The sequence below is a fragment of the Hydra viridissima genome, unplaced genomic scaffold (assembly GCF_058129835.1).
Source record: "Hydra viridissima isolate aposymbiotic clone 2 unplaced genomic scaffold, HvirCarnegie_v1 scaffold_2, whole genome shotgun sequence".
Classification (NCBI taxonomy): Eukaryota; Metazoa; Cnidaria; class Hydrozoa; order Anthoathecata; family Hydridae; genus Hydra; species Hydra viridissima.
In genome coordinates, this window is record NW_028324301.1 from 13,677,800 (window position 1) to 13,705,286 (window position 27,487).

General features: G+C 35.2%; 3 protein-coding genes and 1 long non-coding RNA gene across 4 annotated transcripts; 2 read left to right on the forward strand and 2 right to left on the reverse strand.

The window, feature by feature from the left end:
* Positions 1-1,669: 1,669 nt before the first annotated feature.
* On the reverse strand, positions 1,670-2,482 carry LOC149892075 (uncharacterized). Its single transcript, XM_090078057.1, has one exon. The coding sequence runs from the start codon at positions 2,480-2,482 to the stop codon at positions 1,670-1,672; it is 813 nt and encodes a 270-aa protein (XP_089934183.1).
* A 7,626-nt stretch (positions 2,483-10,108) lies between these two features.
* LOC149892076 (uncharacterized) lies at positions 10,109-12,107 on the reverse strand. Its single transcript, XR_016450068.1, has 2 exons — positions 11,931-12,107; positions 10,109-11,803 (listed from the first exon to the last, which is right to left on the reverse strand). It is a non-coding gene; the product is annotated as an uncharacterized LOC149892076 (long non-coding RNA).
* A 7,913-nt stretch (positions 12,108-20,020) lies between these two features.
* LOC149892077 (uncharacterized) lies at positions 20,021-22,762 on the forward strand. The gene has a single exon (XM_090078058.1). The coding sequence runs from the start codon at positions 20,021-20,023 to the stop codon at positions 22,760-22,762; it is 2,742 nt and encodes a 913-aa protein (XP_089934184.1).
* Positions 22,763-22,880: 118 nt separating this feature from the next.
* On the forward strand, positions 22,881-24,294 carry LOC149892078 (uncharacterized). Its single transcript, XM_090078059.1, has 4 exons — positions 22,881-22,889; positions 23,344-23,584; positions 23,669-23,736; positions 23,782-24,294. Exons 1-4 carry the CDS (start codon positions 22,881-22,883, stop codon positions 24,292-24,294), a joined length of 831 nt encoding a protein of 276 aa, XP_089934185.1.
* Positions 24,295-27,487: the final 3,193 nt, after the last annotated feature.

Here is a 27,487-nt window from a genome sequence, read left to right on the forward strand (position 1 = left end):
AACGGAAAAAAATTTTTGTATTCAAGCAGAGTCAAACCTGATTGACAAACAAGCTCGTTTGTGCCATAATATTTTTCGTCAAAAGTGAACGCATCGGAATGAGCCATGACCATTTTCTTTTCTCCGAAATTCAGGTCATAATTGTAATTTGGATATTTGATCCCATTGACGGTCACGAAAAAATTGTTGACGTCACAATGATCGAACACGGCTGAATTTGCGGTTTGACTGGAACCTCTGTTTGTCTGAAGACCTAACACGATAAATCTCGGAACGCTTTTGTCCGTGATCCTTCCAAGGGTCCAAGTGAATTCTGTGAGACCCGCTGGAATGGCTTGCCTTTCAACTTTGTTTGCTTTGTAAGCCACTGGAACGGTGATTTTCTTTGACATCAGGTTCAAAAATTCGGATTTTTTCAAAACATCCAGCTCAATCCTTGGCATGAAGAGTCGGAATTTTTTGATGTCGATCATTCCTGCAGTAACAGTTCTGGCTCTGTAAATGGCGTCATCGTATTCTTTTTTTGTAAAGGTGATCGTGTGTCTGAATCCGTAAACTACTTTGTCGTAAGTCTCGCAAAAACCAAAAATGTGCTTTAAAGGGATCCTGAACGAAAATGCACCAATGGATGTGGTGTCTGCAAACAAGTGGTCTCTCCTGACGTTGAACCCAGTGGTTCCAGTTGCGTTTGATGTGTCTTTGTACCATATTTGCTTCAAACCATCGGCAAGCTGAAAACCGAAAGGATATTTCAACAATTCAAGCATGGTTGTTCCCTGACCTGGATACATGACTCTTTCCACTTGCTGTCCTGATAAGTCGTAAGTGACGTCACTGAACAAATACATGATGGCGTTGTTCACCAGAGCAATGTTGTCTGCTGCTGCGTAAGCGGTTCCGTCTGCTTTTTTCAGAACCCCTTCGACGAGGATGTAAGCCTCAGACGGAAGTGTCTGCACAGACTGGCAATCAATCTCAAAAACGATCGATCCTGAAGAATTCAAATCGAGGTTTGTTGGAAGGTACTCGAAAAAATCAACTTTTTCAATGCCGGTGTCGTAGACAGGCTTTTCGTCAAATGTTAATCTGTCGGTGTTTATCATTTTTTTTAATGAGAAAAAAAATTTTGTGTCATTTTTGATTCGTCAAAAAAATCACGCAATCAAAAGCCCGCTCCCCATTTTGACGAGATCCTGAATTCTGGCCGCATTCTTTTTTGTCATTTTTCTTTTTGGACGAATGGACGAACCAAACATTTTTTTGTGCAGCTCTTCCATTGGATTGATATACGTGTACGGATCAACCTTTGGCGCTTCGTTTGCAATCGTGTTGACCAATTGGTTTGGATTCACTGTCCCTGTCTTGGCGTAAACTTTTTCGATCGCTTTTTTTCCTTTGTCGATGGCAACGTCTTTGGCGGTCAAAATGGCTGAAGTGGCCAATTCTTTTCCTGCAGATTTGGCTGCGGTGATGGCCTCTCTTCCAATTTCGCTTGCCGCTGCCTTTCTCAATAAATGAAGAGACGATCTCGATGCGTTCGAGGCTGCCATTCTCCTCAAAAAATTTTTAAACGTGTCAACGAATCCTCCTCCTCCAACAACGTTCTTTCTCACATATCTTTTGTTGTTCACGATGAGCATTTTAAAAATGAGAAAATTTTTTTTTTGTTTCACGACTCGATGTATTTTTGAATCGATCGATATTCCTCTTTGTTGATTTCCCCCTGCCTCAAAAGCTCGTCACAAATGGATACAGCTTCGTTTCTCGATGCAATGTTTCCAGCATGACCAGCGGCGATGCTCAAACCAAGTCGCTGCACAAGAGCATTTGGATCGCTCGGAAGAATGATCACTCCACGACCTTTTATTACCCTCGTTTTTTTGTAATTTTTCTCCCAAATTTTTGAAACAATATTCTCCCACTTTTCGCTTCTCGAAGCTTTTGGAACGGTGGGTCTACCTTCTCTCTCCATCGCATTTGTTTCGACCAGTATTTTTTCATAATTTCCCAAGTCCTCATTTGTCACCTTTGTCATATCAGGTCTGGATCTTGAAATCAGCTCCCAAAAACCAATCGTCCCCTTGTAATTTTCTCCATCAATAATGATGTCGTTTTCATCGATGAAAATTTCTTTGTCTCCAATAAACATTTTTCCTCGTTCTTTTGCGTGAATCCCAAAAACTCGATCTGCAGAAAATTTTTTGGTTGCATATTTCGACAAATATTCCAAAGCAATGTTTCCAACATTCATTTTTCCAAACGTTTTTTCAACACCTTTCAAGCTTTCAGATGGGCTTTCTGGAAAAGTCAAAGCCAGTGGAGTGTTGTCAACTTCTCTGTATGCAATGCTCTTCAGCTCGTTTTGCACCTTTTCGTTGCTCTCGATCAGAGGCTTGAAAAACTTTGACAAATCAGCCTGGTAACTCACATCTGAAATGTTCGCGTTGAGGCTCTCATTGTAAAGCTTTTCCCGGTTGGCCATGTATTCTTTGACAATCTCATCTCTCTTTTTCGGGTCGTGTATTTTAAAGAAGGACATTTTTAAAATACGGAGAAAAAAAACGAAAACGAAAACGAGTTTGCGTTTGAGTTTTCGTTTGCGTTTGCGTTTGCGATCATTTTCCCTTTTTGAAAATGTTGTTAAACGCTTGAATGGCTTCTTCTCTTCCTTTTTGGATCAACGTCTCTTTGGTCAATTCGTCAATGCTGCTTTTTGCATTTGTCCGTATTTCTTCGGCCATGACCTTAAATTTTTGAAGCTCGCTGAGAACCAATTCGTACTCGGAATCGCTCACAAATCCGTCCATGAGCGATTTTGAAATGTGATCGCCAATCGTGTTCAATTTTGACTCGGAAAGAACCTTTAATTTTTCGTGCTTTTCAGCCTTCAACATCATTTTTTTGTTTTGTTGGTTTCCGAAAATGGACAAAGCACCCATCCCAACCGCAATCCCCTCGCACGCAATCGAAACTGGGGTGGCAACGACGGTTGACAAAAGGGCAATACCAGTAATCCCCAAAGCAATGCACACCGTTTGCAGCCCATCGTCAGCGAAACGAATGATTTTCGACACTCGATGGTACTTTTTGCTCAAAGCCATTCTCTTCACTTTTTCATCCTCCATTTCTTTTTGGATCTCGCTTATTTTTTGAAGTCTGTAAACGTGACCTCCATCCGTCGGAGCTGTTGGAAGAGTCGGATAAATTTTTTCAGTGTTTTTGATTATCTCCATCTTTTTAACAAAGACAGATTTTTTTAATTCGAATCGATGTGATTTATTTTGCAAAGCTTTTCACCTTTTTTGACAATAACGTCATTGGCGCTGTTGTTGCTCACATCCAAAATGACGTCATCCACAGACTCTGAAAAAATCACATCGTTTTTGAAGAAGTTCAATTGGTCACTTATTTTGTTCATCAAAGTGACGACAGCGATGCCTCTGTCAAAACTCAACCCAACAGACAACGATATTGTCGTCAGAGAAAGAGCTGAAAATTTAATGTCCTTCTGAGCAAAAATTTCATGGTGCCCGTTTATGTTAAAACAGTTTGGGTGATCCAACTCTTTTTTTGCCACAACAATATTTTGCGATGTCTTTTTTTGCAGGTTTTTGATTGTCTCCACCAGGTTTTCAAGCTCTTTGATCCGTTCCACCAAATTTTCCAAATTTTTGGTTCGATCCGACTCTTTGAATCTCTCCAACACTTTGATCCTCTCATCCATGTGTCCCAAATATATTTTCGAGATCTCCAAACTCGAATCAGCGTGTTTCTCTGCCGATGAAACGTTTTTGAAAAACTTGTGAGGGGCATGCATTTTTAATATGAAAAGAAAATGTTTTTAACTCATTTTTTTTTCATTTTTTTTCTTCGTGTTTTTTCTTCGTGTTTTTTTCACATTTCTTCTTCAGATTCCATTTCTTCTTCAGATTCCATTTCCCCCTAATCCAAATCGCCGCCCATGATGCTTTGAACAGAAGTCACGTTTTTTGCGATGACCACTTCGGGAATCCTAACCTGAATGGACTCGATCTGCGCTCCGACAAAAACACCTTCGATTCTCAAAGAGGCGACGACAAAACACTTTTGTCGAACATATTCTAAAGGACACACCTTCACCAGCTTTTTCGCTTTCTTTTTGAAAAACGAAGAAGACACTTCAATGCCCTTCTCGTTTTTCTTTGTGAACAACTTTCCGAAAATAATGGGAGATTCATTCGGATTATCGGATTTCTTTTTCAAAATGGACAAGTCCTCTGTCATTATTTTCTTTGTTCTCCCTCCCTTTTTCAAAGTGGGAGTCATTTCCTTGACTTTTTCGCGAAGAAATTTTGATACCTTTTCAATCACATCGATGAACTTTTTTTCTTTTTCGCTCATCCCTTTTTTCTCGTCGAAACCGAGAAAGGACATGGAATATCCCTCCAGTTCTTTCGTTCCAAAGCTGCAGTTCTCAAACACACCCAGAGAAAACAAAACAGGTGTCCTCAAAATGAAAGGTGCTTTCCCAGAGGGGTACTCATAAAAGAGCGGAATCTTTTGGAACTGAACTGGTTTGGTTGCGGAATAAATCTCTCCAACCGACAATTTGCCGTCATCAAAATTCTCAATCGTCACGAAATTCATCTTTTTAATATGAAAAGAAAATTTTTTTAACTCATTTTTTTCAGACGGATCAATTCATCATTGCTCACCCATGAGTTGAACGATTCTGGATATCCTTTCCATTTGACCAGTGATTTGCTTTTTTTTCTGCGAACGATTTTTTCAATCCTGAATATGCTCTGATCAGTCTTTTGCATCTCCTGCTCATAAAAAGTGCCTTGAATCTCTTCGCCGTTGGCGTCAGTGATTTTGTACGTGGGTAGATCCGTTTGCTGAACTTTGGACACTGTGAAAACCTCCTCGGTTCATCTCAGAGTGTACCCTTTTTCAAAATGAGGCTTCTTTTTTGTGATCCTCACTTTGTCTCCCATTAAAAATTTCGGCTCTGGTCTTTCTTTTGGCATCTTTCCATTCAGATTCATCCAGACCATATTTTTATTCTTTTCCTCGCTGGCTTCAATCGGTGTCATTTTGATGGACGAGTGCTTTGTGCTGTTGTAATTTTTCACCATTTTGTCCAAAACGTCAATGTATCGGTTGGTGCTGTTGGCTGAAAAATATTTGAACATTCTCTCTTTCATCGTTCTGTTCCATCGCTCGACGACACAGCTTTTTTCCTCGTTTTCAGTGGAATATAATCGAACACCCAGAGATCTCACGTGCTTGTTGTGAAATTCTTTTCCTTTGTCCACCCACATTTTGACACATTTTCTCTCACCAAAAATCTTTTTCAACGCCTCAGCCACTTCAAGACCCGTTTTGCTTTTCAACGGAACGATCCATCCATACTTTGAAAACACGTCGATCACCATGAGCAAATATTTGACGCCATTGTTGAACTTTGAAAACGATTGCATGTCAACCAAATCGGCAGCCCATATTTCATCGATGTCGTTCACAAACACTTTTCTTTTTTTAAAATGGCGAACGACCGGTTTGTGAAGCTCCTCTGCAAGCTGATCCGTCCATTTCAAACTTGAAAAAAAATTTTTTTTTTAGGACCCTTTGGATTCGCAGAGACGCCCAATCCGAATTTGGCTTTGGCTTTGATGATGGGCTCGATGATCTTTCTTTCGTTTATTTCTTTTTGAGTGGGGTTTGGAATGGAGTTCATTTCTTCAAGCATCATTTGATCTGCCAAATTTCTGCTTCGAACGTCGGTCAAATATTTATATGCCAAATCATGGTGATATGCCGCATTGTCCACTCTGTCCACCGGTTTGCTCCACTCCTGATACATGTCGGTGGATGTGAGCCTTTTGTCCAGGTTTGTGCCAGGTCCTGCAAAATTCATTCCTGGAATATGCATTTCTCCTGGAAATTTTGCCCACGGAAGCTGTATTTTTTTTGAAAAATTGTTGATCGATTCGACCAAGTCACCCCCTTTTGTTGCATGCGAAGAAACAAACTGGCATTTGGTCGTTCCACAAGAATCACATGTTCCTTTGATCATGTTTCTGTTGTTTTTTGACACCTCGTTTCTCAAATGAATGGTTTCGGTTTCTCTTTTGCATTTGACGCAGTACATTTTATTGAAAAAAAATTTTTTTTCATCAAAAAAATGGAAGTGACAGATTTGTCATGGAATATTGGGAAAAGCAAAAGGACAACAACCCGCTTTTGCCGAGAAGCATTCGAGGAATCATCGTTGGAAAGTCCGGTTGCGGAAAAACAACCTTGCTTCTCAATTTACTGCTCAAACCTGGATGGCTAGATTATAACCATTTGCAAGTCTTTGGAAAATCTCTTTTCCAACCCGAGTACAAAATACTGAAAAGCTCGTTCGAAAAAAATTTGCCGAAAAAGATCATTCTCGATTTGTTCAAGGTGCAAAACGAAATGGAAAAATTGAATTTAAACCCTGAATGCGTCATTAACGACCTTTCAAAAAATTTTTCCGAAACCGAGGACATGAATTGTCAATTTTTCGAAACGGCTGACGATGTTCCTGAACCTGAAGACCACGATTCAACAAAAAACAATTTGATGATCTTTGACGACCTTCAATTAACCAAGCAAAACAAGTGCGAAAAATATTACATCCGCGGAAGACACTCCAACGTCGACTGCTTCTACCTCGCTCAAAATTACTTCATGCTCCCACGACAAACCATCCGAGAAAACACAAACTTCATTTGTCTGTTTCCTCAAGATTCAAAAAATATGGACCACATTTTTCGAGACCACGTTTCGAGCGACATGGGAAAAGAAGAATTCAAAAAATTTTGCAAGCGTTGTTGGTCTCAAAACCACGGATTTGCCGTCATCGATTTAACCTCAAAAAAATACGAGGGAAAATATCGAAGCGGATTCGACGATTTTTTTTTCCCGAAAGAATCCTTTTGAAAAAATTTTTGTCCATTAAGAAAAATGTCTGGCATCATCATCGACGTGAATGGAAATTCCAACGTAATCATAACAGAATTTTTGGACAAAATCGTCTTTGAAAAAGAAAAAACATACGAGATGGCTTTTCTCGGTCTGGAGACGTACAACAGCTTTCCAAACATCACAAGCAAAAACAATTCTTTCCGGTACAGCATGAACAACGGAGCCAATTGGGAAAACGTCGTCATCCCAGACGGAAGCTACGACATCATCGACATCAACAATTATTTGCAAAAAACCGTCTCAAGCACAATCAAAAATTACGCGTCACAAAGCGCAAGCTACGTCGCTGCGAATAAGATCAGCTACTCACCTGAAAACATCAAAATCGGATCCAACTCAAACACTTTAAAATCAACCATCAAACTCGGAGTGAATTATTTGATGGACCTGAACGTCGAAAACAGCATCGCCTCTCTTTTGGGATTCACAAAAAGACAATTGGACTCCAATTCAGAATACGAGTCAGACGACATTGTCAGGATTTCAAGCGTCAACACGATCAGAATCGTCAACAACGTCATCGGATCAGCCTACATCAACGGATCACAACTCAATTGCATTTACTCCTTTTACCCATCCGTCGGTCCTGGATTCAAAATCATCGAAAGACCCACCCATTTGGTCTACCTCCCTGTCAAGGTCCATGAAATTTCCACGATGATCACACGCGTTGTCGATCAAAACGGAAATTTAATCGACTTTCGCGGAGAGGACGTCACGATCCGATATCACATTCGAGAAGTGAAATAAATTTTTTTTTCCCTCGTGAAAAAAATGAGCAAATACATCAGTGTCAAATTAAACGTGTCCCATGGACAGATCGAAAAAATAAAAAAATCCATGATGGAAGGAAAACCCGTTAGCATCCGGATTTCAAGAGAGGATTTCCACGGAAACGACGTTTTGCTTGTGACACACACACAACACCAACAAATTTTGGACGCTCTCCATCGAGGAGTTGGAGTCACCATTAAAATGAGCAAGGCTCAAGTGGAACACAACGCAAATGTCAAAGGAGGATTCATCGGAGCTCTTTTACCTTTATTGGGAATGCTTGCTGCTCGAGCCGCTCCCGTTGTTGCCACTGGTTTATTAGGCGGTGCTGCCTCTTCACTTGGGTCCACTGTGATCGACAAAATTTCAGGAAGAGGTGTCGTTTACGTCAAAAAAAATGGACACGGAATGAAAATGGGCACTCACAGAGGAAACGGATTATTTTTAACACCCTGGATCAAAGGAAGCTCCGTCAGAGACGGCCTTTACATCAAAAGCGGAAAAGGTTACGAATCCATCGGATCCGGATTGCTTCTCGGACCGAACTCCCCATTCTCAAGCATCCCTTTTTTAAATTTAATTTTGTGAAAAAATTTTTTTTTTTTCTTGGCCAAATAAAATGAGAATCTCGCGAAACGACGACGGAAATATCAGAAGCATTAAATTCATCGAATACTTAAGGGACAAAGGTTTTGCTCACCGAGAAATTGAACTGTACAAGTCCATTCTAGAAGAAAAACACGAACAACAACAAGAACAAAAAGAAAAATTAATTTTTCGCGAACGATTTCAACACCTTTACACCCATTAATTTTTTTCATGGATACTTTTCTCATGAAAAAACACACACACCCCTCAATTCACTAAACAACCATCAAAACATTTACATCCCTCAATCAACAAAAAATATCAAAATATTTACACCACTCAATCAACAAAAAATATCAAAATGGGCATCAAAACATTTACACCACTCAATCAACAAAAAATATCAAAATGGGCATCAAAACATTTACACCACTCAATCAACAAAAAATATCAAAATGGGCATCAAAATGACAATGAGCCAGAACTCTCCTTTTCTAGTAGTAACATTAAAAATTAAAATCGGACTTCTCTCATTACATACACCCTGTTTGGTATGTATTTATTAAACATTTCTTAAACATAAAGTTTACACAGTTTTTTAGACAATTTTTTTTGCTTTATATAAGAATAGGCCGTGTGTAATTGCTAAGCGTTGGTGCTGACTATGGTTATCATTATTTTCTTCTAAAAAAAGAGCGTGCGAAACGATGATGCTTGATAATTGTTAGCATCATGTGCGATAAAATATCGGGCGATTGCTAAGCCGTCTTACCTCATAAATGCGTTTGTCAATGAGGAAGGGGGGGATGCTAAAATTTAACATTTTTGGGGAGAGGTTAAAATTGCGACTTACCCAAAAAAATTCCTGTACACGCCCCTGAATCTAGTTGTCGAACATTTTTGCAAAAGCATTAAATTTGAAAACAATAGGTATACTGTAGAACTACCCTTTAAGGAGAAGCATCCTTTGTTATGCGATAATTATAACTTATGTTTAAAGAGATTCAAATCATTAGAGAAAAAGTTTTTAAACGATGCAAAGTTATTTGATTCATATAATGATATTATAAAAGAACAACTATTAAACGGAACGATAGAGCAAGTTTTAAGTCATAAATCGAAGGTCGGACTTGTTCATTATTTACCTCATAGACCAGTTATAAGAGAAGATAAAGTTACAACTAAGATGCGCATTGTATTTGATGCGAGTGCGATCTCAGGTCCCTCGCTAAATGATTGTTTACATTCAGGTTCTTCTTTAAAATGGAGTCTTGATACGTTTTCGTGTAAATAAGATAGCATTTATTGCAGATGTTGAAAAAGCCTTTTTGAACATTTCAATATCTGAGAAACATCGCGATTTCATACGATTTTTATGGTATGAAAACATTAATAATCTAGATATAAAAAATTTAAAAGATCATAAATTAGCAACATATAGATTATATCGAGTTTTATTTGGAGTCACTTCTTCTCCTTTTCTTCTTTTAGCAACTTTAATTAGCCGTGCGGAGCGTTATCTAACCCAGTAAGCACATGAACGTTTTTCAAACGTTTTTTTAACGTAAAAAAAACGTTTTTTAAACGTGTAGAACGGCAATTTCAAAAAAACGTTTTATAAAAAACGTTTAAAAAACGTTTTATTAAAAACGTTTAAAAAACGCACTTTAAAAAACGTTTTAAAAAAAGTTCTACAAAACCCAACTTTTATTTTTTAGAAAGAAACTGTTGGTTAAAGCAACAAGAAAGATAAAAGGAAACATTTTATTTTCTTAAAAATTAAAGTTTACAAATCTTAAAAACGTTAACATCGTAAAGATAACTTCTGGTTGCTTCAAGGCACATTTACATAAAAAACTTTGTGTTCGTGTGTATGTATATATGTACACACACACACACACACACACACACACACACACACACACACACACACACACACACACACACACACACACACACACACATGCTAAGCTTGAAAAAAAGAAAAAATTATTCTACAAACAATTATAACACTTTCTAACAGGCATTACAAGAATTTACTGAAGAAAAAAAAAGTTTATAACTTAAGATCTTTCTATGGTATGCAGCATTGAATATCCTCTTTCTTCTGGTAAACCATACACATTTTCTGTTGAACTTAGATTTGTTCAGTTGTTTAGTTTGACCTTTCTGGGCATGCACTGTTCTTAACAGGAAAATGTTAAATGTTTTTGACTCAACAGGGTTCACAAAAACATTATCTAAATAGCACTGACTAAAAACATCACACTTATAAATGTCATCTGTAAGTTTTTGCAATACAACAGCTATTCATCCATCTTTTAGGTATAAACACCTGTCTTTCTTGTTAGCAGAAACCTTTGTGCATAAAGTTTTATGATTTAGTTTTGGAAAACAAAGACCATATTCTAAATCTCTCTTGGCAATTTCATTAATAGGATTCTCAGACTGCCTTACAAAATGTTCTAAGTGCTGTAAATGATTGTCAAATGGAAAGCACGCAATGTCATTAAATGAACAGTTAAAATTCTTGACATCATCACAAATGTGTAGGATATTATGCACATTATAAACTATGAAAGCATTACCATATAATATTTTTCTATTTTGTACAAAATAAACTTGCAAACCTCTAGCGTAATCTAAATGTATATTTCTTTTCTCTTCATTTAAATTAAGTAGAATACTAATCGCAATACTCAGCGAAAGGAAATGCATTTTCTGAAATAATATTTTGCAGTACAAAAGGTCCTAGATAAAGCAAAAACTGACAAAATTCAGTGGCTTTCCACCTGTCAAATCCACATAATGATCTTGGTTGTCTTGAAAACTTGGAGGGCAAATATCCATTAACTTTAATCAAATTATTTGACATTTCTGTTCTTTGAAGATGAGAAAGCTTACCACCAGGACCTTTTTTCATATAGTTAAGAATCCTAAGAACAACACCTAAATATACCAAGTGCATACAATCTAAAATAAAAGATTTTATGCATAGTATACCAATAGTTAACAAAAGAGTAATGCCTTGTTGATGAGAATCATTGCCATTATCTCTAAAAACTGTTTCAGTTCTAGCTAGGAAGAGATCAATTTCATTAAAAACAACACAACCATTATAAGACCCATTAGTAACACATCTTTCACATGAGCTATATCCACAATGTCCAATAATCCACTTTAAAAAACATCCAGCAGGAGTATCACAAATAAAGTTTAGAATTTCCACTGCTCTCTTTTGATCATAAAGTTTAGAATTTCCACTGCTCTCTTTTGATCATCATAATAATACCATTTTCATTTAATTCCTTGTATTTGTTAATAAAGTCCTCCAAGTAGTCATCCAGAGAATCAGGTTTCCCTGTGCCATAAAAAATTGCAACAGTAAATATGTCAAGGCCATCAGAAGAACAAAGGATTGGCCATAACTGAGTACTGAATGATTCTAAAAAATGAATTTCATCTATATTAATAGATAAACGGGCGCTAATTTACTTTTCTACCCCCCTATTTTTATTTTTGATTATGATAGAGAATTTTATCTTGATTCAGAATCGCATAAAAACATACACCTGAAAACCAAACGAAAGTTCTTTAATTTGATGCTGAAGTGTCAAAAAAAATCTACCAAAAATGCTAATATTCGCTATCTTTTTTATAACACTTTAAAATTTCATTTAGCAGCGCAAGGTTTTCAACATGGAACAGTAAACCATGCTTTTCATTTTGTTAATTCCGCTGTTGCGTTAAAAAAGTTAGTCGTTAAAAAGTTAACAAATAGTTCTGCGCATGCTTTACGCATTCGCAGTATGGTCAAAGAAGCGTTCGTTAGGGAATGAAATTAGACGTTAAAAAAGTTGCATTGTTTCATTAGGGTATGTAAAATAATAAAAATTAGTGTATACTTGTTGTTTTCTCGCAGCGAACACAATGTTTCAGTTCTACATTTTCTCTTCTCCTTAAATCATCTCCTTTACAAAAAGTTTTCCTTCAATTTATACTATACAAAGAACCTCAAATATGCTCATAAAATAAACCGCTTAAACTATATTTACAACATATCAAATAAACTACGTCAATCAAATCCGCCGTAAATAGTTTCTTCACGCAATTCAATTACACTCCTCCTTGATCCTTCGGGATCACATTTAATTCAAAGCAACTCTTGCTTTGCGGAACATCGCAACAATTGTTTCTTTTGCGGATCCAAATCTCAAATACCGCTTCTGGCAATCCAACTACAACGCCAGTCGCACCCTCTCGTCAGGCTACTCTGCCAAACACGAGAAACGTTTTAGATCAGCAAAAGAGACATCCATTTGTTCCTCATCTCTCATCTTCTGCTTCGTACACAACTCATGCCACGTAGGCATCCAAAGGAAAAACTCGATAAATAGACATCTTCGATTCTCTTCACATCCTTCTTATCTTCTACTCACAAACAATCGAAGACTAAGTATTACTTCGCAACAAAACTGGAAAGAGCACTGTCAACTCAACGCGTTGCTTCTCTGCAACAACTTTTGTTCGCTGCGACTAAATTGCGGGATCGGATATACCATCGTATTTTTCAAAGATGTTCAAATTATTCGAAGATGACTCCATCATGTGCCCGGTTAGCTTGTTGTTTTCTCGCAGCGAACACAACGTTTCAGTTCTACATTTTCTCTTCTCCTTAAATCATCTCCTTTACAAAAAGTTTTCCTTCAATTTATACTATACAAAGAACCTCAAATATGCTCATAAAATAAACCGCTTAAACTATATTTACAACATATCAAATAAACTACGTCAATCAAATCCGCCGTAAATAGTTTCTTCACGCAATTCAATTACAATACTTTATATTAAAAATGGCTGTCCATGTTTACTCAGTTGCTGAATTTATAAACTTTACTACTGATATATGGACCAGTAGTTCAAATGAAAGCTTCATGAGCCTGACAGGTCACTGTTTAGACAATACATTTAATCAGAAAACTGTTGTACTTAGAGTAGTTCCATTTCCTGAGAGGCATACAGCAGCAAATATTGCTGAATTGATTGAAGATATTATGGCTAAATTTAAAATATCACCTTCAAAAATTCATTTAATAGCTAGAGATAATGGTACAAATATTGTTAAGGCTATTATTAAGATAGCCCATATAAATAGTATGGCTTGTTTTTACACACACTGCAACTAGTAATTAATGAGTGTATTTTTGAACAAACAGTTGTCAAGAATGTCATTGAAAACTGGCATTCAATTGTTGGGCATTTTAGCCATTCTCAGACTTCTTGTCTCGATTTATTTAATATCAGCATTATTATTCAACGTTCTTATCTCGATATATTTTATATCACAGGGTCGGCCTTAGGGCGGGGACCACTTGGCTATGGCATTGGGCCACCATCTGGGTTAAAAAAGTTCTTTTCTTTAAGTTACAGATTTTATTGTTATAAACGAAACAGACTACGTTATTATACATTAGATGTATAGTAAAATGCAGCCAAGAATTAGTAAAAACTGTTTGGGACCACCATTTTTGCGTTTAGCCTAAAGCATCCAACTACCTAAGGCCTGACCTGTACTAAGCTTGTAAAATTTTTAAAAAACTTTCTTTAAAACGAGATTTTTGTTATAAGGACGCAAAAGCGAAAAAAAAAAAAGTTGTTTTTTTCAACACGTCACGAGAGTAAATAATTATCGCGGGTAAATTGGATCGGTTTGTTATATTAGTACCTTGTTTGATTGGCAGTTTAGTAAACCCATCACTTAAACATATTTATTAGATGTTTTCTTGGATTTTAAAGTGTTCTTGTGTTTCGGATTGTTTATTTTATAGATTAGCTTGTTTTTTTATTGTTAAGTTTATTCTTAATTGATGTAAATAAAAATATTTTTTTGTATATTTGGACACTGGAGCTGTTAAAATATTGCGTTTGATAATATTTATAGCTTTTCTCTTAATTGTCTCTAAATTTGAGGAGGATAAAAAAAAAATTTTGGACATTTAGAAAACAATAATAAAATGCTTATTATTCAGCTGCTTGGACAGTATAATAAACTATTGCCTGCTACTCAGCGTATTTAAGGTACTTTTTAAGAAATTGCCTTGAGTCCGGTTACTAGCTTGAACAAATGGGATATTTCCGAAAAAAATCTGGTCTGCATGATACACTAATAGATATTTGATATTTAGCATCGACGCACTATGCGTCGCGCTGATAGAAAAAAAGGAAATAGCCTTATAACTAGAGAACTATTTAACATTTTGAAGTAATTTTTTTAACAAAGCATCAATTATGAGATATTGTTTGTTTATACATATATTTATAAAAAAAAGTCCGGTCTTTTTTAAAACCGGTTTCATTCCGGTTTTTTAGTTGGTTTATCCGGACTAATTCGATTTTTGATTAAAAAGATATAAAACCGATAGTTTTTGATATTTTAAACTCTAAATCTGATATATCAATTTATCTTTTTTAGGGGTTACAGGCATTTTTAGTCTCCAACTTATATTTTCATGTTAAATAAAAAAGGAAATAGCAGAAATATTTTATTATAAATAAAAGTGAAATAAATACTCCAGAAGTTCCATTCCCCTCAAATGCAGAATCAAGGTTCTGATGCTAAAATAGGTTTTTAACAATATGTGGCTATGAGAATAGCCTTTTTTTAAAAGTTGCTTATCAATTACAGCTGCATGGTTTAATGATGCTTCCTTGATTTCTTTTCTTAATATGAACCATTACTCTTTGACTTCCTAAAATTATTTAACAACAAACACTAAAATTTTAAAAAGTTTTGTTATTGTAAAAAATAGTATAGTTTAAGATATAAACTATTTATTATAGAAATTATCTATCAAATTCTAATTTTAACAATTTTACATTCAAGAAAAAACTGTATTCACTGTAATAAATGTATATAATTGAAATATAATTAAAATTTTCATTCTAAACATGTCTCAGCAATCTTTATGTGGAGCAAATTTAATATCTACAACAAGCCTTCAAGAATTGCACTATGCATCACTAAGTAGAAATAGGACTTTAGACACATCTTTGAGGAAAACAAAAACATGGCTTTTCCTCAAACATAAAAGTTTGGGATTCTTATGCTTCAACTTTTCTAACAATTAGTTTTTTGTTTTTTTTTTCAAGCATAAAAAAACATGCTGTGTTGATTATGTGAAAAGATCTCAAAAATATCAGATTGGCTACCACCAGCACCTAAAATGTATCATTAATAAAATTAAACGATAACATTAAATATTTAAATTTAAGATATACATAGCTTTCTCCAATATTTACCTTAAGAACAGTTATCAGCTTAATCTTCTTGCAGTATAGCCTTAATACCTCTTGCATTTTGTTTTTCTTACAGTATAGGTACATATCAGATGTCATAAATAAATAATTAGCTGTATCCCTAGTATTTTCAGCAAAAGAAGTTAAACGTGCATGATGTACTCATGCAGTTTTGTTGGCTTTGTTCCTGGCTTCAATGGCACTCTCAGACAAAGAACCTATTGGATACTTAAAATATTTAATAAAAGAAACACCATGAACTACCATTCTATGCAAAGACTGTGACATTGGAATGGTTTTTAAAAACTGATCATTAGAAATGAGACCAAACAGACATTCAGATTTCTGCTTGAAAATTTTCACATCCGGTCTTGCTGTTGTACTATTCATATCAATGAGCAGGTCCCTAAATAGTTTCATCATAGTGGTATTCTTCCAGTCACAGATGGATTATTAAAGAATTTTCGTGCAACATTGCCAGTGTTGGATGTACAACTTCCCTTCCTGACAAAAGATACCCTTATTTTTAATTGTATTTTGAATAAGTGCTGGAGTTTTTTTTTTGTTTTCAATAAATTCTTGGCCATTTTTTGCTGCTATTTTTCTTCCTTGTTTCACTGCTGGAAGTTTGCAAGCAGTTTTTAAAAAAAACTAACTCCATGCTGAATATCCACAATTGAAGATTTCAATATATTCCAAGTTTCAATATATTTTTGTCTGCATTTTTATCTTTATTCCAAATGGTTTCCAAATTAAACTCCTTAGGACTTGCTTGACATACATGACAGCACTGAGATGCAATATTTTTTAAAGCATTTTTGATACCACAGCATTAAGTGTTTTACCATCATTCATTGTGGTATAAATAGTTGACAAACTTGAATTTATAACAAAAGTATTGTCATGAAGTATAAGTTTACTTTTAATATTCTCTAAAGACAAAATTTCATTTTGTAAATGTTCAAACTTCTCTTGAATAAAACTAGCAGTCTCTTTGGAAAAACAAAACATAAGATGACGGGTTGCATCTGGACTATTTGGATTACAATTTTTTCATAGTATCTTTTTTCCACTTCTAATCTCCAACAGTACAAACACTTTACTATACACAGTGTAATCATCCACACCTTTCTTCATAGTTACTGCATTCTGAAACTCAGATTGGTCACTCTGACCATCACCACCCACTTTGCAAATAACATGTTATCACGTTCCTCCTGTGCTAAAACTTTAATAGAATTATCTTCATACTCCAAAAGATACTTAAACTCTCTAGAAACTGAATGTTTGATCATATTGAAGAGACTATATTTTACTTCAGTTTCTGAATATTTCACCTGCTCTGGAAATGTATGTGTTAAAAGTTGACGATGAGTGAATCAAGCCATTTTGATAATTTATAAAAACCATCGCAAGGTAAAACTGAATCAAATAAAAGCTTACCGTATGTTATTGAACTTCGGAATTTTCATTTACTTCACAGAATTTAGTCGGTTTTTAATAAAACTCACAGTAGTAAAAATGATTTTAAAGCATGAGGTCACAGAGGTCGCCTCAATTTTTTTGCATGGCAGTAAAGTCGATTTGCAGTAGCTATATTTTATTTTAAAAAAACGAGGCGACCTCTGTGACCACATGCTTAAATTAATCAATGTTTAAGAAATCAAAAAATCAGCAAAAAAATGCTATTCAAAAACCTTTTTTTTCTATTTCTTGTTTTACATTCAATTAAATACATTATTATTTTAATTTCGCATAAAAATAATATAGAAATTCTACACTTATATATTTTGAAAGGATTTTAACAAAAAAGCGAGTTTTTTAAAACCTTAAAAAACCCTTAAGATGTCAAGTTTAAAAAAACTAAAAATGATTTTTTTTTTATAGAGAATTAAAAATTGAATGCAAAAAGAAAAAACTTAAAAAGTTTAAATATGAAAAATCACTAAAAAATATGTACAAAATCCTATTTCCGCTTAGCGATGCATAGTGCGCCGTAAGGCGTTAAAAAAGTTTTAATGATTTTGCGCATGCGCAGATTTCACATTTAATAAACTTTTTTAACGACTAACTTTTTTAACGCAACACCGCAACAAATGTTACAACATTTGTTGCGGGATTAACAAAATGAAAAGCATGGTTTACTGTACCATGTTAAAACCCTTGGTATGCTGCCCACATATCGCTCCATATTTCAGTTCCAGGACGAATCCATTGTATAATGATGGGTAGTAAGGTTGCAGCATCGCGGTGCGCTACAGGAATGAGTAACCCTTCTTTAGTCGCTATATCGTACGCACCAAAAATCCATTGATCTTCTACAATTCTACCTCGGTTGTATTTCCTTCTTGAAAAAAGTTTCAAACAGGGTTGAGGCAATTTGGCAAAGAAGCAAAGCCAAATTTAAAGCTATGTTTGGGCCCACAAATCGAGAAATGATTCCCGATTATTTGTCAGAATTTATGTGGGCGCAACGTTTTAAAGAACATTCTTATTTTCAGTTTTGGAACCAAGTTGTAGATGAATATCCCGTTTGAATAATATTTTTGTATTTAGTAACATTTGTTTATCTAAAATCATTAATATATTTTTAAAAAAATCTATATAATCTGAAAATAAGAAAAAAACTTATTGAAATTTGAAGTTTTTTCAAGAAAAAAATACTAAAATAAAAAGAAAATGCATAACAAATTTCTCCATAAAATGTTTTAGCGAAATAAAAACCGGGCTATAAAGTTTTTTTAATGAATAAATTAATTTTAACGGCATTAAATATTAACTTGGAAGTGTTTCAAAAAAGATGGCGAATATTAGCGTTTTTGGTATATTTTTTTGACACTTCAACATCAAATTAGAGAACTTTCCTTCGGATTTCAGGTGTATGTTTTTATACGATTCTTAATCAGGATAAAATTCTCTATCATAATCAAAAATAAAAGTAGGGGGGTAGAAAAGTAAATTAGTGCCAGATAAACGTATAGTCTTAGTATTTTTAGCGACAGGTGCTCCATTGAATACTTTCAAAAGTTTATATGAATTAAGTTCCTATGGTGTAAATAATCAACCGATTATTTACTTTATCAATAAAATAGAAATAAAAACAGTTTTAAACTAAAAACACTCAAGTATACTTAACTTAATTTCACACGAAAATAATACAATCCGTTGGTTGAATAAAAGATAGGATATTGATTCAAATAATTTTAACCTAAAAAAATTGATTCGCCTCATCAAAGTTCACGCCATCATGTGCCTATGTTCTATAAATTTGGTGAATTAAAAGTGTCATTTATGAGTATTCTAATGGCGATTGTATTATAAACCTCATGGGAATTAGAACGCGGTATATATATAGATACGATTTTTATGTAGAGAGAGAGAAAAACGCTGATACTGAGCTTAGATTAATGTTTGTTTTTTAATAAACCAACACAAGAATGCAACAAGCTATTTCGGCTATTATGCCACCAGTATTTGATGGCAACCATCACCGGTTCATCCGCCAACTGCGAACATATATTGCTGCGATGGACATTGACGAAACGAAGAGAAAAACGATAACATTAACATGTTTGCCACCACAAATTTATTCCGCATTGGAAGATCTATGCTTGCCGGCGTACCCAGAAGACGATTCAGTGACTTACGAAGAGATCGAGGAAAATATTATGAAGCTTTTCAAACCAAAGTCATCTTTAATACTACGCTTTGAATTCGCAACAATTAAAAAGGCAAGCAACGAGAGTGTAACGGAATTTTCACGACGGATTGCAAGAGCTGCTGAAGGATGCAAATTTACGGATAGGGATGACAGGATGCGCGACCAATTTATTACTGGCTTTAACGATGGAACTACGATCAAACGGCTATTGATGGAACCTGAAGAACTTACATTCGCAAAAGCTGTTGAGGTTGCTATTACGGTGGAACGAGTGACTCAAGAAGCCCGACAGTTGGATGGTTCCGATAATGTGATGATTGCAGCAACATCGCTACTTCCCCACACAACGGGCTTCACCGGAACAAATAAAATAACATGTTTTAATTGTGGGAAATTTGAACACTTTGCATGGGACTGCGAGGAAAAATGCAAGAACTGTGCACACAATCATCGAGCCAAAGACTGCATCAAACGATCGCAAAGTTTAAAAGGAAAAGGGAGAATTTGGAAATAATGGCATCCAGTATTCTCCCGGAAACGGCGTTGCCATCACTAAAAGTTAAAATAAACGGAATGTTCCGAACAGCATTAATTGATTCCGGATGCTGAATTACAGTGGTTCATGCTGAATCTACACGTGGACTTGTTTCAAAAAGTCAAAAATTAATCACCACTTTGGGAGGAACTGTGCAAGTACTAGGTGAAATGGTAATCAAACTAGAAATTGATGGAATATATCGGATGGTTAATTCGTTAATTGTAAAAGACAAACCATTCGGGTTTGATTTGATTGTTGGAATTGATGCTATTGAAAAATTCGGAGGAGCCGTAATATATGGTGATAAAAACCGTACCGTCCGAATGTTGGCATGTGACACGGCAAAATGTAGTGCAAGTGATATAAAAAGTAAGAAGAACGAAGATAACGAATTAAACGAAGATAACGAAATAAACGAAGAGAACGAAATAAACGAAGAGAACGAAATAAACAAAGAGAACGAAATAAAACATCAGGACTTTACGGCAAAATTTGACGCAAAAAAGTGGACGGCATCGTGGAACTGGAACAAAGAGCCCGCAATTAATAATACGATCCGCGAATACAAGATGCGCAAAGAGCATGAACGTAGTTACCGAAAAGAACTAAATGAATGGATCAACTCTGGCATTCTTGTATCGTATAACGAGCAAGCATTGGGACCACCTAAAGTATTAATACCGCTCATGTGTGTTGTACAAGAAAATAAAGGTAGAAAGATACACCCAGTGGGAGACTTTCGAGCGCTCAACGAATTTGTAAATTGTCACACAGCAAATGCCGACGTCTGTCAAGAGAAACTGCGTCGTTGGAGAAAAATTAAAAATGCAAAAATTCTTGATCTTAAGAAAGCCTACCTTCAAATTCACATTGACAAAAAACTGTGGCCATATCAAACTGTGGTTATAAATGGGAAACGGTATTGTTTCACCAGAATGTGTTTTGGCATCAACGTAGCTCCAACAATAATGACTACAATTCTTCGTCACGTACTCAATATGAATGCTACCGTGAAAAAAGCATGTGATAATTACATTGATGATATAATTGTCGATGAAAGCGTGGAAACAGCTGAAAATGTAGCAAAGCATCTTGATAAATTTGGGTTGCAGTGTAAACCTCCAGAAGATCTAGAAAAAGGACGTGTTTTAGGATTGAAAGTCGAACGAAATAAAAACGGGGAACTGACATGGAAGCGGGACAATGTAGTACGATTCGAATATTCAAATGCAGTCACACGGTCACAGCTTTTTAGCAATTTAGGTAAACTTATTGGACATTACCCGGTGGCAGGAAGTTTGCGTTTACAAGCTTCGTACATCAAACGATTAGCTGGAAATATTCCATGGAATGAGTATGTTTCTGAAGATTGCAAAGAAAAAATGAATGAGTTGTTTCACCGTTTGGAAAAAGAGGACTCGGTTGGAGGGAAATGGCTGGTACCAGTGAATGGAAAAGCTGAGCTTTACTGTGATACATCATCTATAGGACTTGGTGTAGTTCTTGTAATTGGAGGAGTAGTTGTTGAAGATGCGGCATGGCTACGACCGACGAGTGATACGCATCATATTAATATAATTGAGCTAGATTCGATACTTCGAGGGCTAAATTTAGCCAGTAAATGGGATATAAAAGACCTCACAGTATACAGCGACAGCAAGAGTACCGTGGGATGGTTAAACGCAGCTTTAAAAGAAGAATATCGCGTAAAGACTCGAGGAATTTCTCAATTGATAGTCCAAAGACGGCTGAACACGATAAAAGAAATAGCTAAAGATATTAAGATTATTGTACAATGGATTCCATCTGAACTAACTTTGGCCGATCGACTCTCACGAATCCCTCAAAAATGGTGCAGAACAGTGTGTGCAACTGGATTAACTCAACAGAAAGACATATGGAAGATTCATTCAATTGTTCATTTTGGTGTCGATCGAACATTGCAACTTTGTTTACGAAACAACCAGAATGTATCACGTAAGGAGGTTTCAGCAGTAATTGCAAGTTGTAACCAGTGCAACTCTATCGATCCTTATTCCGTAAAGTGGAAGCATGGTCAGTTGAGTGTAAAGCAGAATTGGAATCGGGTTGCCATCGATGTAACCCATGTAGGCGCAGAACTGTACTTATCAATGATTGACTGCGGCCCATCACGGTATACGGTGTGGCGTAAACTGGTAACCAAAACAGCGGCTGAAATTATCGGAAAGCTGGAAGAAATATTCTCCTTATTTGGACCGCCAGTCTGCCTTCTAATGGACAATGAATTTCGTTCACACACGCTAACAAAGTTTGCTGACGAATGGGACGTTGATTTAGAATATCGAGCAGCCCATCGAGCGCAAGGCAATTGTATCGTTGAACGCATACACAGAACAATTAAAAGAACAATCGCTCGATCAAGTTGTTCAGTCGCTTTGGCAGTATTACTATACAATGAGACTATATCATCAAACTGTTGTGAAAGTCCATCACAGCAATTTCAGCGAAAACCAACGTCGTTTATCCCAGGTGTCGATACGCGTAAGAAAGTCGAAAAATATGAAGTAAGCAAAACATTCACGGAAGGTGACAATGTTTGGGTAAAACCAGCTCAAGAAACAAAATGTGATCAGTCGTGGATACCAGGTATTGTACGAAAGCAAAATACCTGGTCGTTTGACGTCGAAACCGCAAATAGGGTGTTTCCACGACATGTCTCACACTTGCGCCGTCGTATTCCAGACTCCAATGATAATAATGACTCATATAACGATGGTCTCATTATACCAAAAAATGAAGTTGAAATCGGTCAAAGAAGATATAATGAAAATGCTGTTCGAGTGCGAAATGACTCTCAAGAATGCAACGAACAAAAGACAACGCGCTACGGACGGATGATAAAAGCTCCACAACGGTTAGACTTATGAGTAATTCACCAAGAGGGCATGTTCTATAAATTTGGTGAATTAAAAGTGTCTCGGATACGTGGTAAAAATCACGTAGATAAACGTGATTTTTACCACGCATTCATTTATGAGTATTCTAATGGCGATTGTATTATAAACCTCATGGGAATTAGAACGCGGTATATATATAGATACAATTTTTATGTAGAGAGAGAGAAAAACGCTGATACTGAGCTTAGATTAATGTTTGTTTTTTAACAAACCAACACAAGAATGCAACAGCATATGCTTACATAAAGTTTTAACAAGTACCGTACGGAATAAAAAAAAAAACTGCATGTAATTAAAAAAAACAAACGTTTAAAAAACGGTAAAAAAACGTTTAAAATTTACTTTCAAAAAAACGTTTATGAAAAAACGGTAAAAAAACGTTTGGATTGGTTCTTTAAATGTCCGACGTAAGTTGAACGGAATTAAAACGTTTTAAAAACGTCCTGTGCTTACTGGGAAGTTCCGATCCAATACTTGTAAGTCGATTCCTAGATTCTATTCACGTTGACGATTTGAGTTTTTGCTCTGATTCTGTAATTGAATGTTTTAAGTTTTATGAAATATGTCGTTCCCGCCTAGGTGAAGCTGGTTTAAATTTAAGAAAATTTGAATCTAATTCGGTCGAGCTAGATAAGTTAATAAATGAAAAGAATTTTCAGAGTCAAAATATTACTAAAGTGTTAAGTTTAACTTGGCACAAGAAACTAGATTCATTTATCTTTTCGTTTTCTGAATTACTTAAAGTTGCCATCCCTTTTCCAACAAAAAGAGACGTGCTTAGTTTTACAGCAAGTTTTTTCGATCCCTTGGGACTAATCAGCCCAGTAATTGTGCGCTTAAAAATTTTATTTCAATAAATTTGTATATCTAAAATAGGATGGGATTGTAAAATTGATAAAGATTTATTAAAAATGTGGCAAGATATTTATAAGGATTTAAGTTCTGTATAGTCGATTTGTGTACCTAGATGTTATTTTTTTTCGAAATAGAGTGCAAGTTGCACGCGATTTGAACTGTATGGTTTTAGTGATGCTAGTTTAAAACCCTTTGGGTGTTGCATTTATTTGAGATGTATTTTTAATGAGAACGAACAGTGTTCCTCTCTAGTCACTTCAAAATCTAGAATAACCTCGCTTAGTAAATGTACAATACCTCAATTAGAATTAAAAGGTTGCTTACTGAGTGCAACAGTTATGTCAAAAGTAGTTAAGGAACTTTCATCAATCATTCTTATTTCTAAAATTAAATTAATTTCAGATTCTTATATTTGCTTACATTGGATAAAAAACTCTAATTCTAATCGGGATTACGTCGAAACAGATCGTAATCCTGCGGATATTATATCACGAGGTGCTAGTATTGAAAATTTAACTAAAAATCAGTTATGGTTTAATGGACCCAAATTTCTTTATACTCCAGAGATTTGGCCTTCCTTTGATCAAAATAAATTAATAAACCCTCCAGAGGAAACAAAAATATTACTTATAACTAATTGTTCATAGATTTAAAATTTACTGATATAACTAAATTTAATTCATATTCCCATTTAATACGAGTCACAGCTTATATTATAAAATTCGTATCTTGCTTAAAAAATACGCAAGTACGAAAAGACAATCTTTTACTTTCTTCTTTTGAATTAAAAAACGCCAAAATAATTTGGATTAAATTTATACAACAAAACATATATAGTTCTAAGAATTATAAACAACTCAAAAATGATTTAGGAATTTTCTTTGATAGCGAAGGAATAATAAGATGTAGAGGGCGATTGGGGAATGCTCCAATTAGTTACAATATTAAATTTCCAATATTTCTTCCAAAGGAAAGTCTCTTTACTGAATTAATTATTTTACATTGTCATGAAAGTGTTATGCACAACGGCGTAAAAGAAACGCTCAACCAATTAAGAATGGAATTTTGGATTCCAAAAGTTAGAAATTTAATTCAAAAATTAATTAAAAAAAGCTTTTTGTGTCGAAGGTACGAAGGCAAAATTTATAGTTATCCTGATGTTCCTCCGTTCCCCCTTAGTTCCCGATTGTTCAGCTTTGGCGTGTATTCGAGGGTTGCGAAGACTCATTAGAAAATTTGGCGCACCTTACGAAATTGTTAGCGATAATGGATCTTGTTTTACAGCCGATGAAACACAATAACTTGCATCCTCAAAAGGCATTTTTAGGCACTTCAATGTTTCAGCCGCTCCGTGGTGGGGAGGATTCTTTGAACGAATGGTAAGTTCAATCAAGAGAATTCTCATAAAAACTACAAGATTATCTTACGAAGAAGTTCTCACCATTCTTGCAGAAATCGAAGTCGTTACAAATAATCGTCCCTTAACGTTTTCGTATGAAGAACTAGGAGATGAACCGTTATCTCCTAATCGTCTCGTGTTTGGAAAAAGAATAAGCTCAGAAACATTGTTAACAAAAAACAGCTATGTAAATATGGACATAAAAAAGCGCGTTGCATATAGAAACTCTATTTTAGAACATTTCTGGAATAGATGGCGAAATGAATATTTAACAGAGCTCCGCGAAATTCATAAAAGTTATAATAAAAGTGGAAGTAACAATATTATAAATAAAGGCGAAGTAGTGATATTCGAATTTGGTTAGAGGATTATGGAAACTAGGGATTATTGAAAAACTTTTACCGTCAACAGATGGACAAGTGCGTGCTGCGAATGTACGATGTGTCTCCGCTGGAAAAATCATGTATTTGAACCGTCCAGTTAATAAATTGTGTTTACTTGAAGAAAATAAATTTAATTCCGTCGAAGCTACGTTTGTGGATGAAAATAACATTTAACTATTAGTGACAACTGTTGGTGGCGGGAGTGTTGCGGTAATCAATTCGTCATAAAACAATTAATGTCCCCCTGGTTAATATGTATAAATAGCGTGATCTTCGAGACCTCGCTCTCTTGAAGTAACAACAACGGACTCGAGCAACCACTAGCTGTAATATACAAGCTCTTCTTTGTGTTTATCGCCTATTTGTATAACAATATTCTTATAATATAGGGGAGAGGGGGGCAGTTTAGGACAGGGGTAGTTTAGGACAATGCGAATAATCCAAAAAATACAAACTCTTCAACAAAGTTAAATATATTCGTCGACTAAAAATATTTTCACACGTAAGTGTCATAGGATTTCTTTTACAAAGGCAGTCAGGTAGCTTTTCTACAAACGTTTTGTGGTTTTTGATATTTTTTCTAATTTTTTTAATTCTTAAGTGTAAGGATTTACAAAGAAATTTACTCCCTCCAAGGAATTACTTTTTGCATTTTCTGTGAAAGGTATATGTTCTGCGACGTAAATAAAAAAATTCAACGATAACACATAAATTCTTCACAAAAAAATTGTGGAATGTTTCCTGAGATCAGGGTTGAGGCAGTATTGGACGATTTTCACGGGGCACATTTGGACGTCTTGCGCGGATCATAACAAACTTATCTTCAAGTAAAATTATACAAAGTTTAAAAATGGTGCGCAATTATAAAAAAAACGTGAAAGATTTATAAACGAGGAAATTTTAAAAACTGCAGTTAAACATGTTTTTGATAAAACAATGAAGTTGAGAGAAGCTGCAGGTGTATTTGGGTTCTCTAAAAGTACGTTAGCTTACAGAATAAAAATGCTCAGAAATAATAGAAAATCGAAAAGTGATAACTTTTCAACCAAATATTCTGTGAATCAAGTATTTACTAATGCAGAAGAAGCTATGTTAGAAAATTATATGTTGAAATCATCAAAATTAAATTATGGTTTAACTTTTTACCAAGCTAGAATTTTAGCATATGAATATAGTAATGCTTTGAAAAAATGTCCTGAACTATGGGGCCAAAATAAAATTGCTGGCATTGAATGGATGAAAGGATTTATGATAAGACACAAAAAGCTTTCTCTGCGCAAACCAGAAAATACAAGTCTATCAAGAGCAACAAGTTTTAACCAAAAAAATGTGAATGAATTTCAACTCAACTTAGAGAAAGTACTCTGTAAGTCAAAATATTCTCCAGAACGCATATTTAACATAGACGAAACAAGTGTCATGACTGTTTTGAAGGCACCAAATGTCATAGCTCAGCGTGGTCAAAAGCAAGTTGGTCAAAACGTCTCAGCTGAAAGAGGGCAGCTTGTAACTATGTGTGCTGTTATTAATGCAGTCGGAAACACTGTACGACCAGTTTTTATTTATCCTAGAGCAAGATTTCAAGAGTGTATGCTAACAGGAGAACTTTTTATATGAGTGCTCAAACATTTAAAGTTCCATTCAAAGTGCAATAAAGAAAACAAGATTTTGTTATTACTAGATAACCACGAAAGCCATTGTACTATTAATGCAATCAACTTTTGCAGAGAAAATGGAATTGTTTTACTTACATTCCCACCACATTGTACACATAGACTTCAACCTCTTGATGTTTCAGTATTGGGTCCTTTTAAAGAAAAACTTTCTGTATCTCAAAATGACTGGTTGTTAAATCACCCAGGAAGAACTATAACAATTCATGATTTAGCCAGTATAGTAACCCCTGCATATAATAGCTTATTTACACCAAATAATATTACTGCAGGGTTCAAAAAATGTGGTATTTTTCCTTTTTCAAGAAATGCATTCACAAATGAAGATTTTGACTGTTCAGAGGTAACAAATCAAAGCCTTAATTACATCTCTTATCAATCTAGT

What these genes read in the sequence shown, in the direction of transcription:
- LOC149892075 (XM_090078057.1), bottom strand. Translation starts at nt 2,482, where the DNA reads ATGGCCAACCGGGAAAAGCTTTACAATGAGAGCCTCAACGCGAACATT.
- LOC149892077 (XM_090078058.1), top strand. Translation starts at nt 20,021, where the DNA reads ATGGTAATCAAACTAGAAATTGATGGAATATATCGGATGGTTAATTCG.
- LOC149892078 (XM_090078059.1), top strand. An exon ending in CGTGCTTAGTTTTACAGCAA is followed by an intron (nt 23,585 to 23,668) that starts GTTTTTTCGATC and finishes TATCTAAAATAG; the next exon opens with GATGGGATTGTAAAATTGAT. An exon ending in TTTATAAGGATTTAAGTTCT is followed by an intron (nt 23,737 to 23,781) that starts GTATAGTCGATT and finishes TTTTCGAAATAG; the next exon opens with AGTGCAAGTTGCACGCGATT.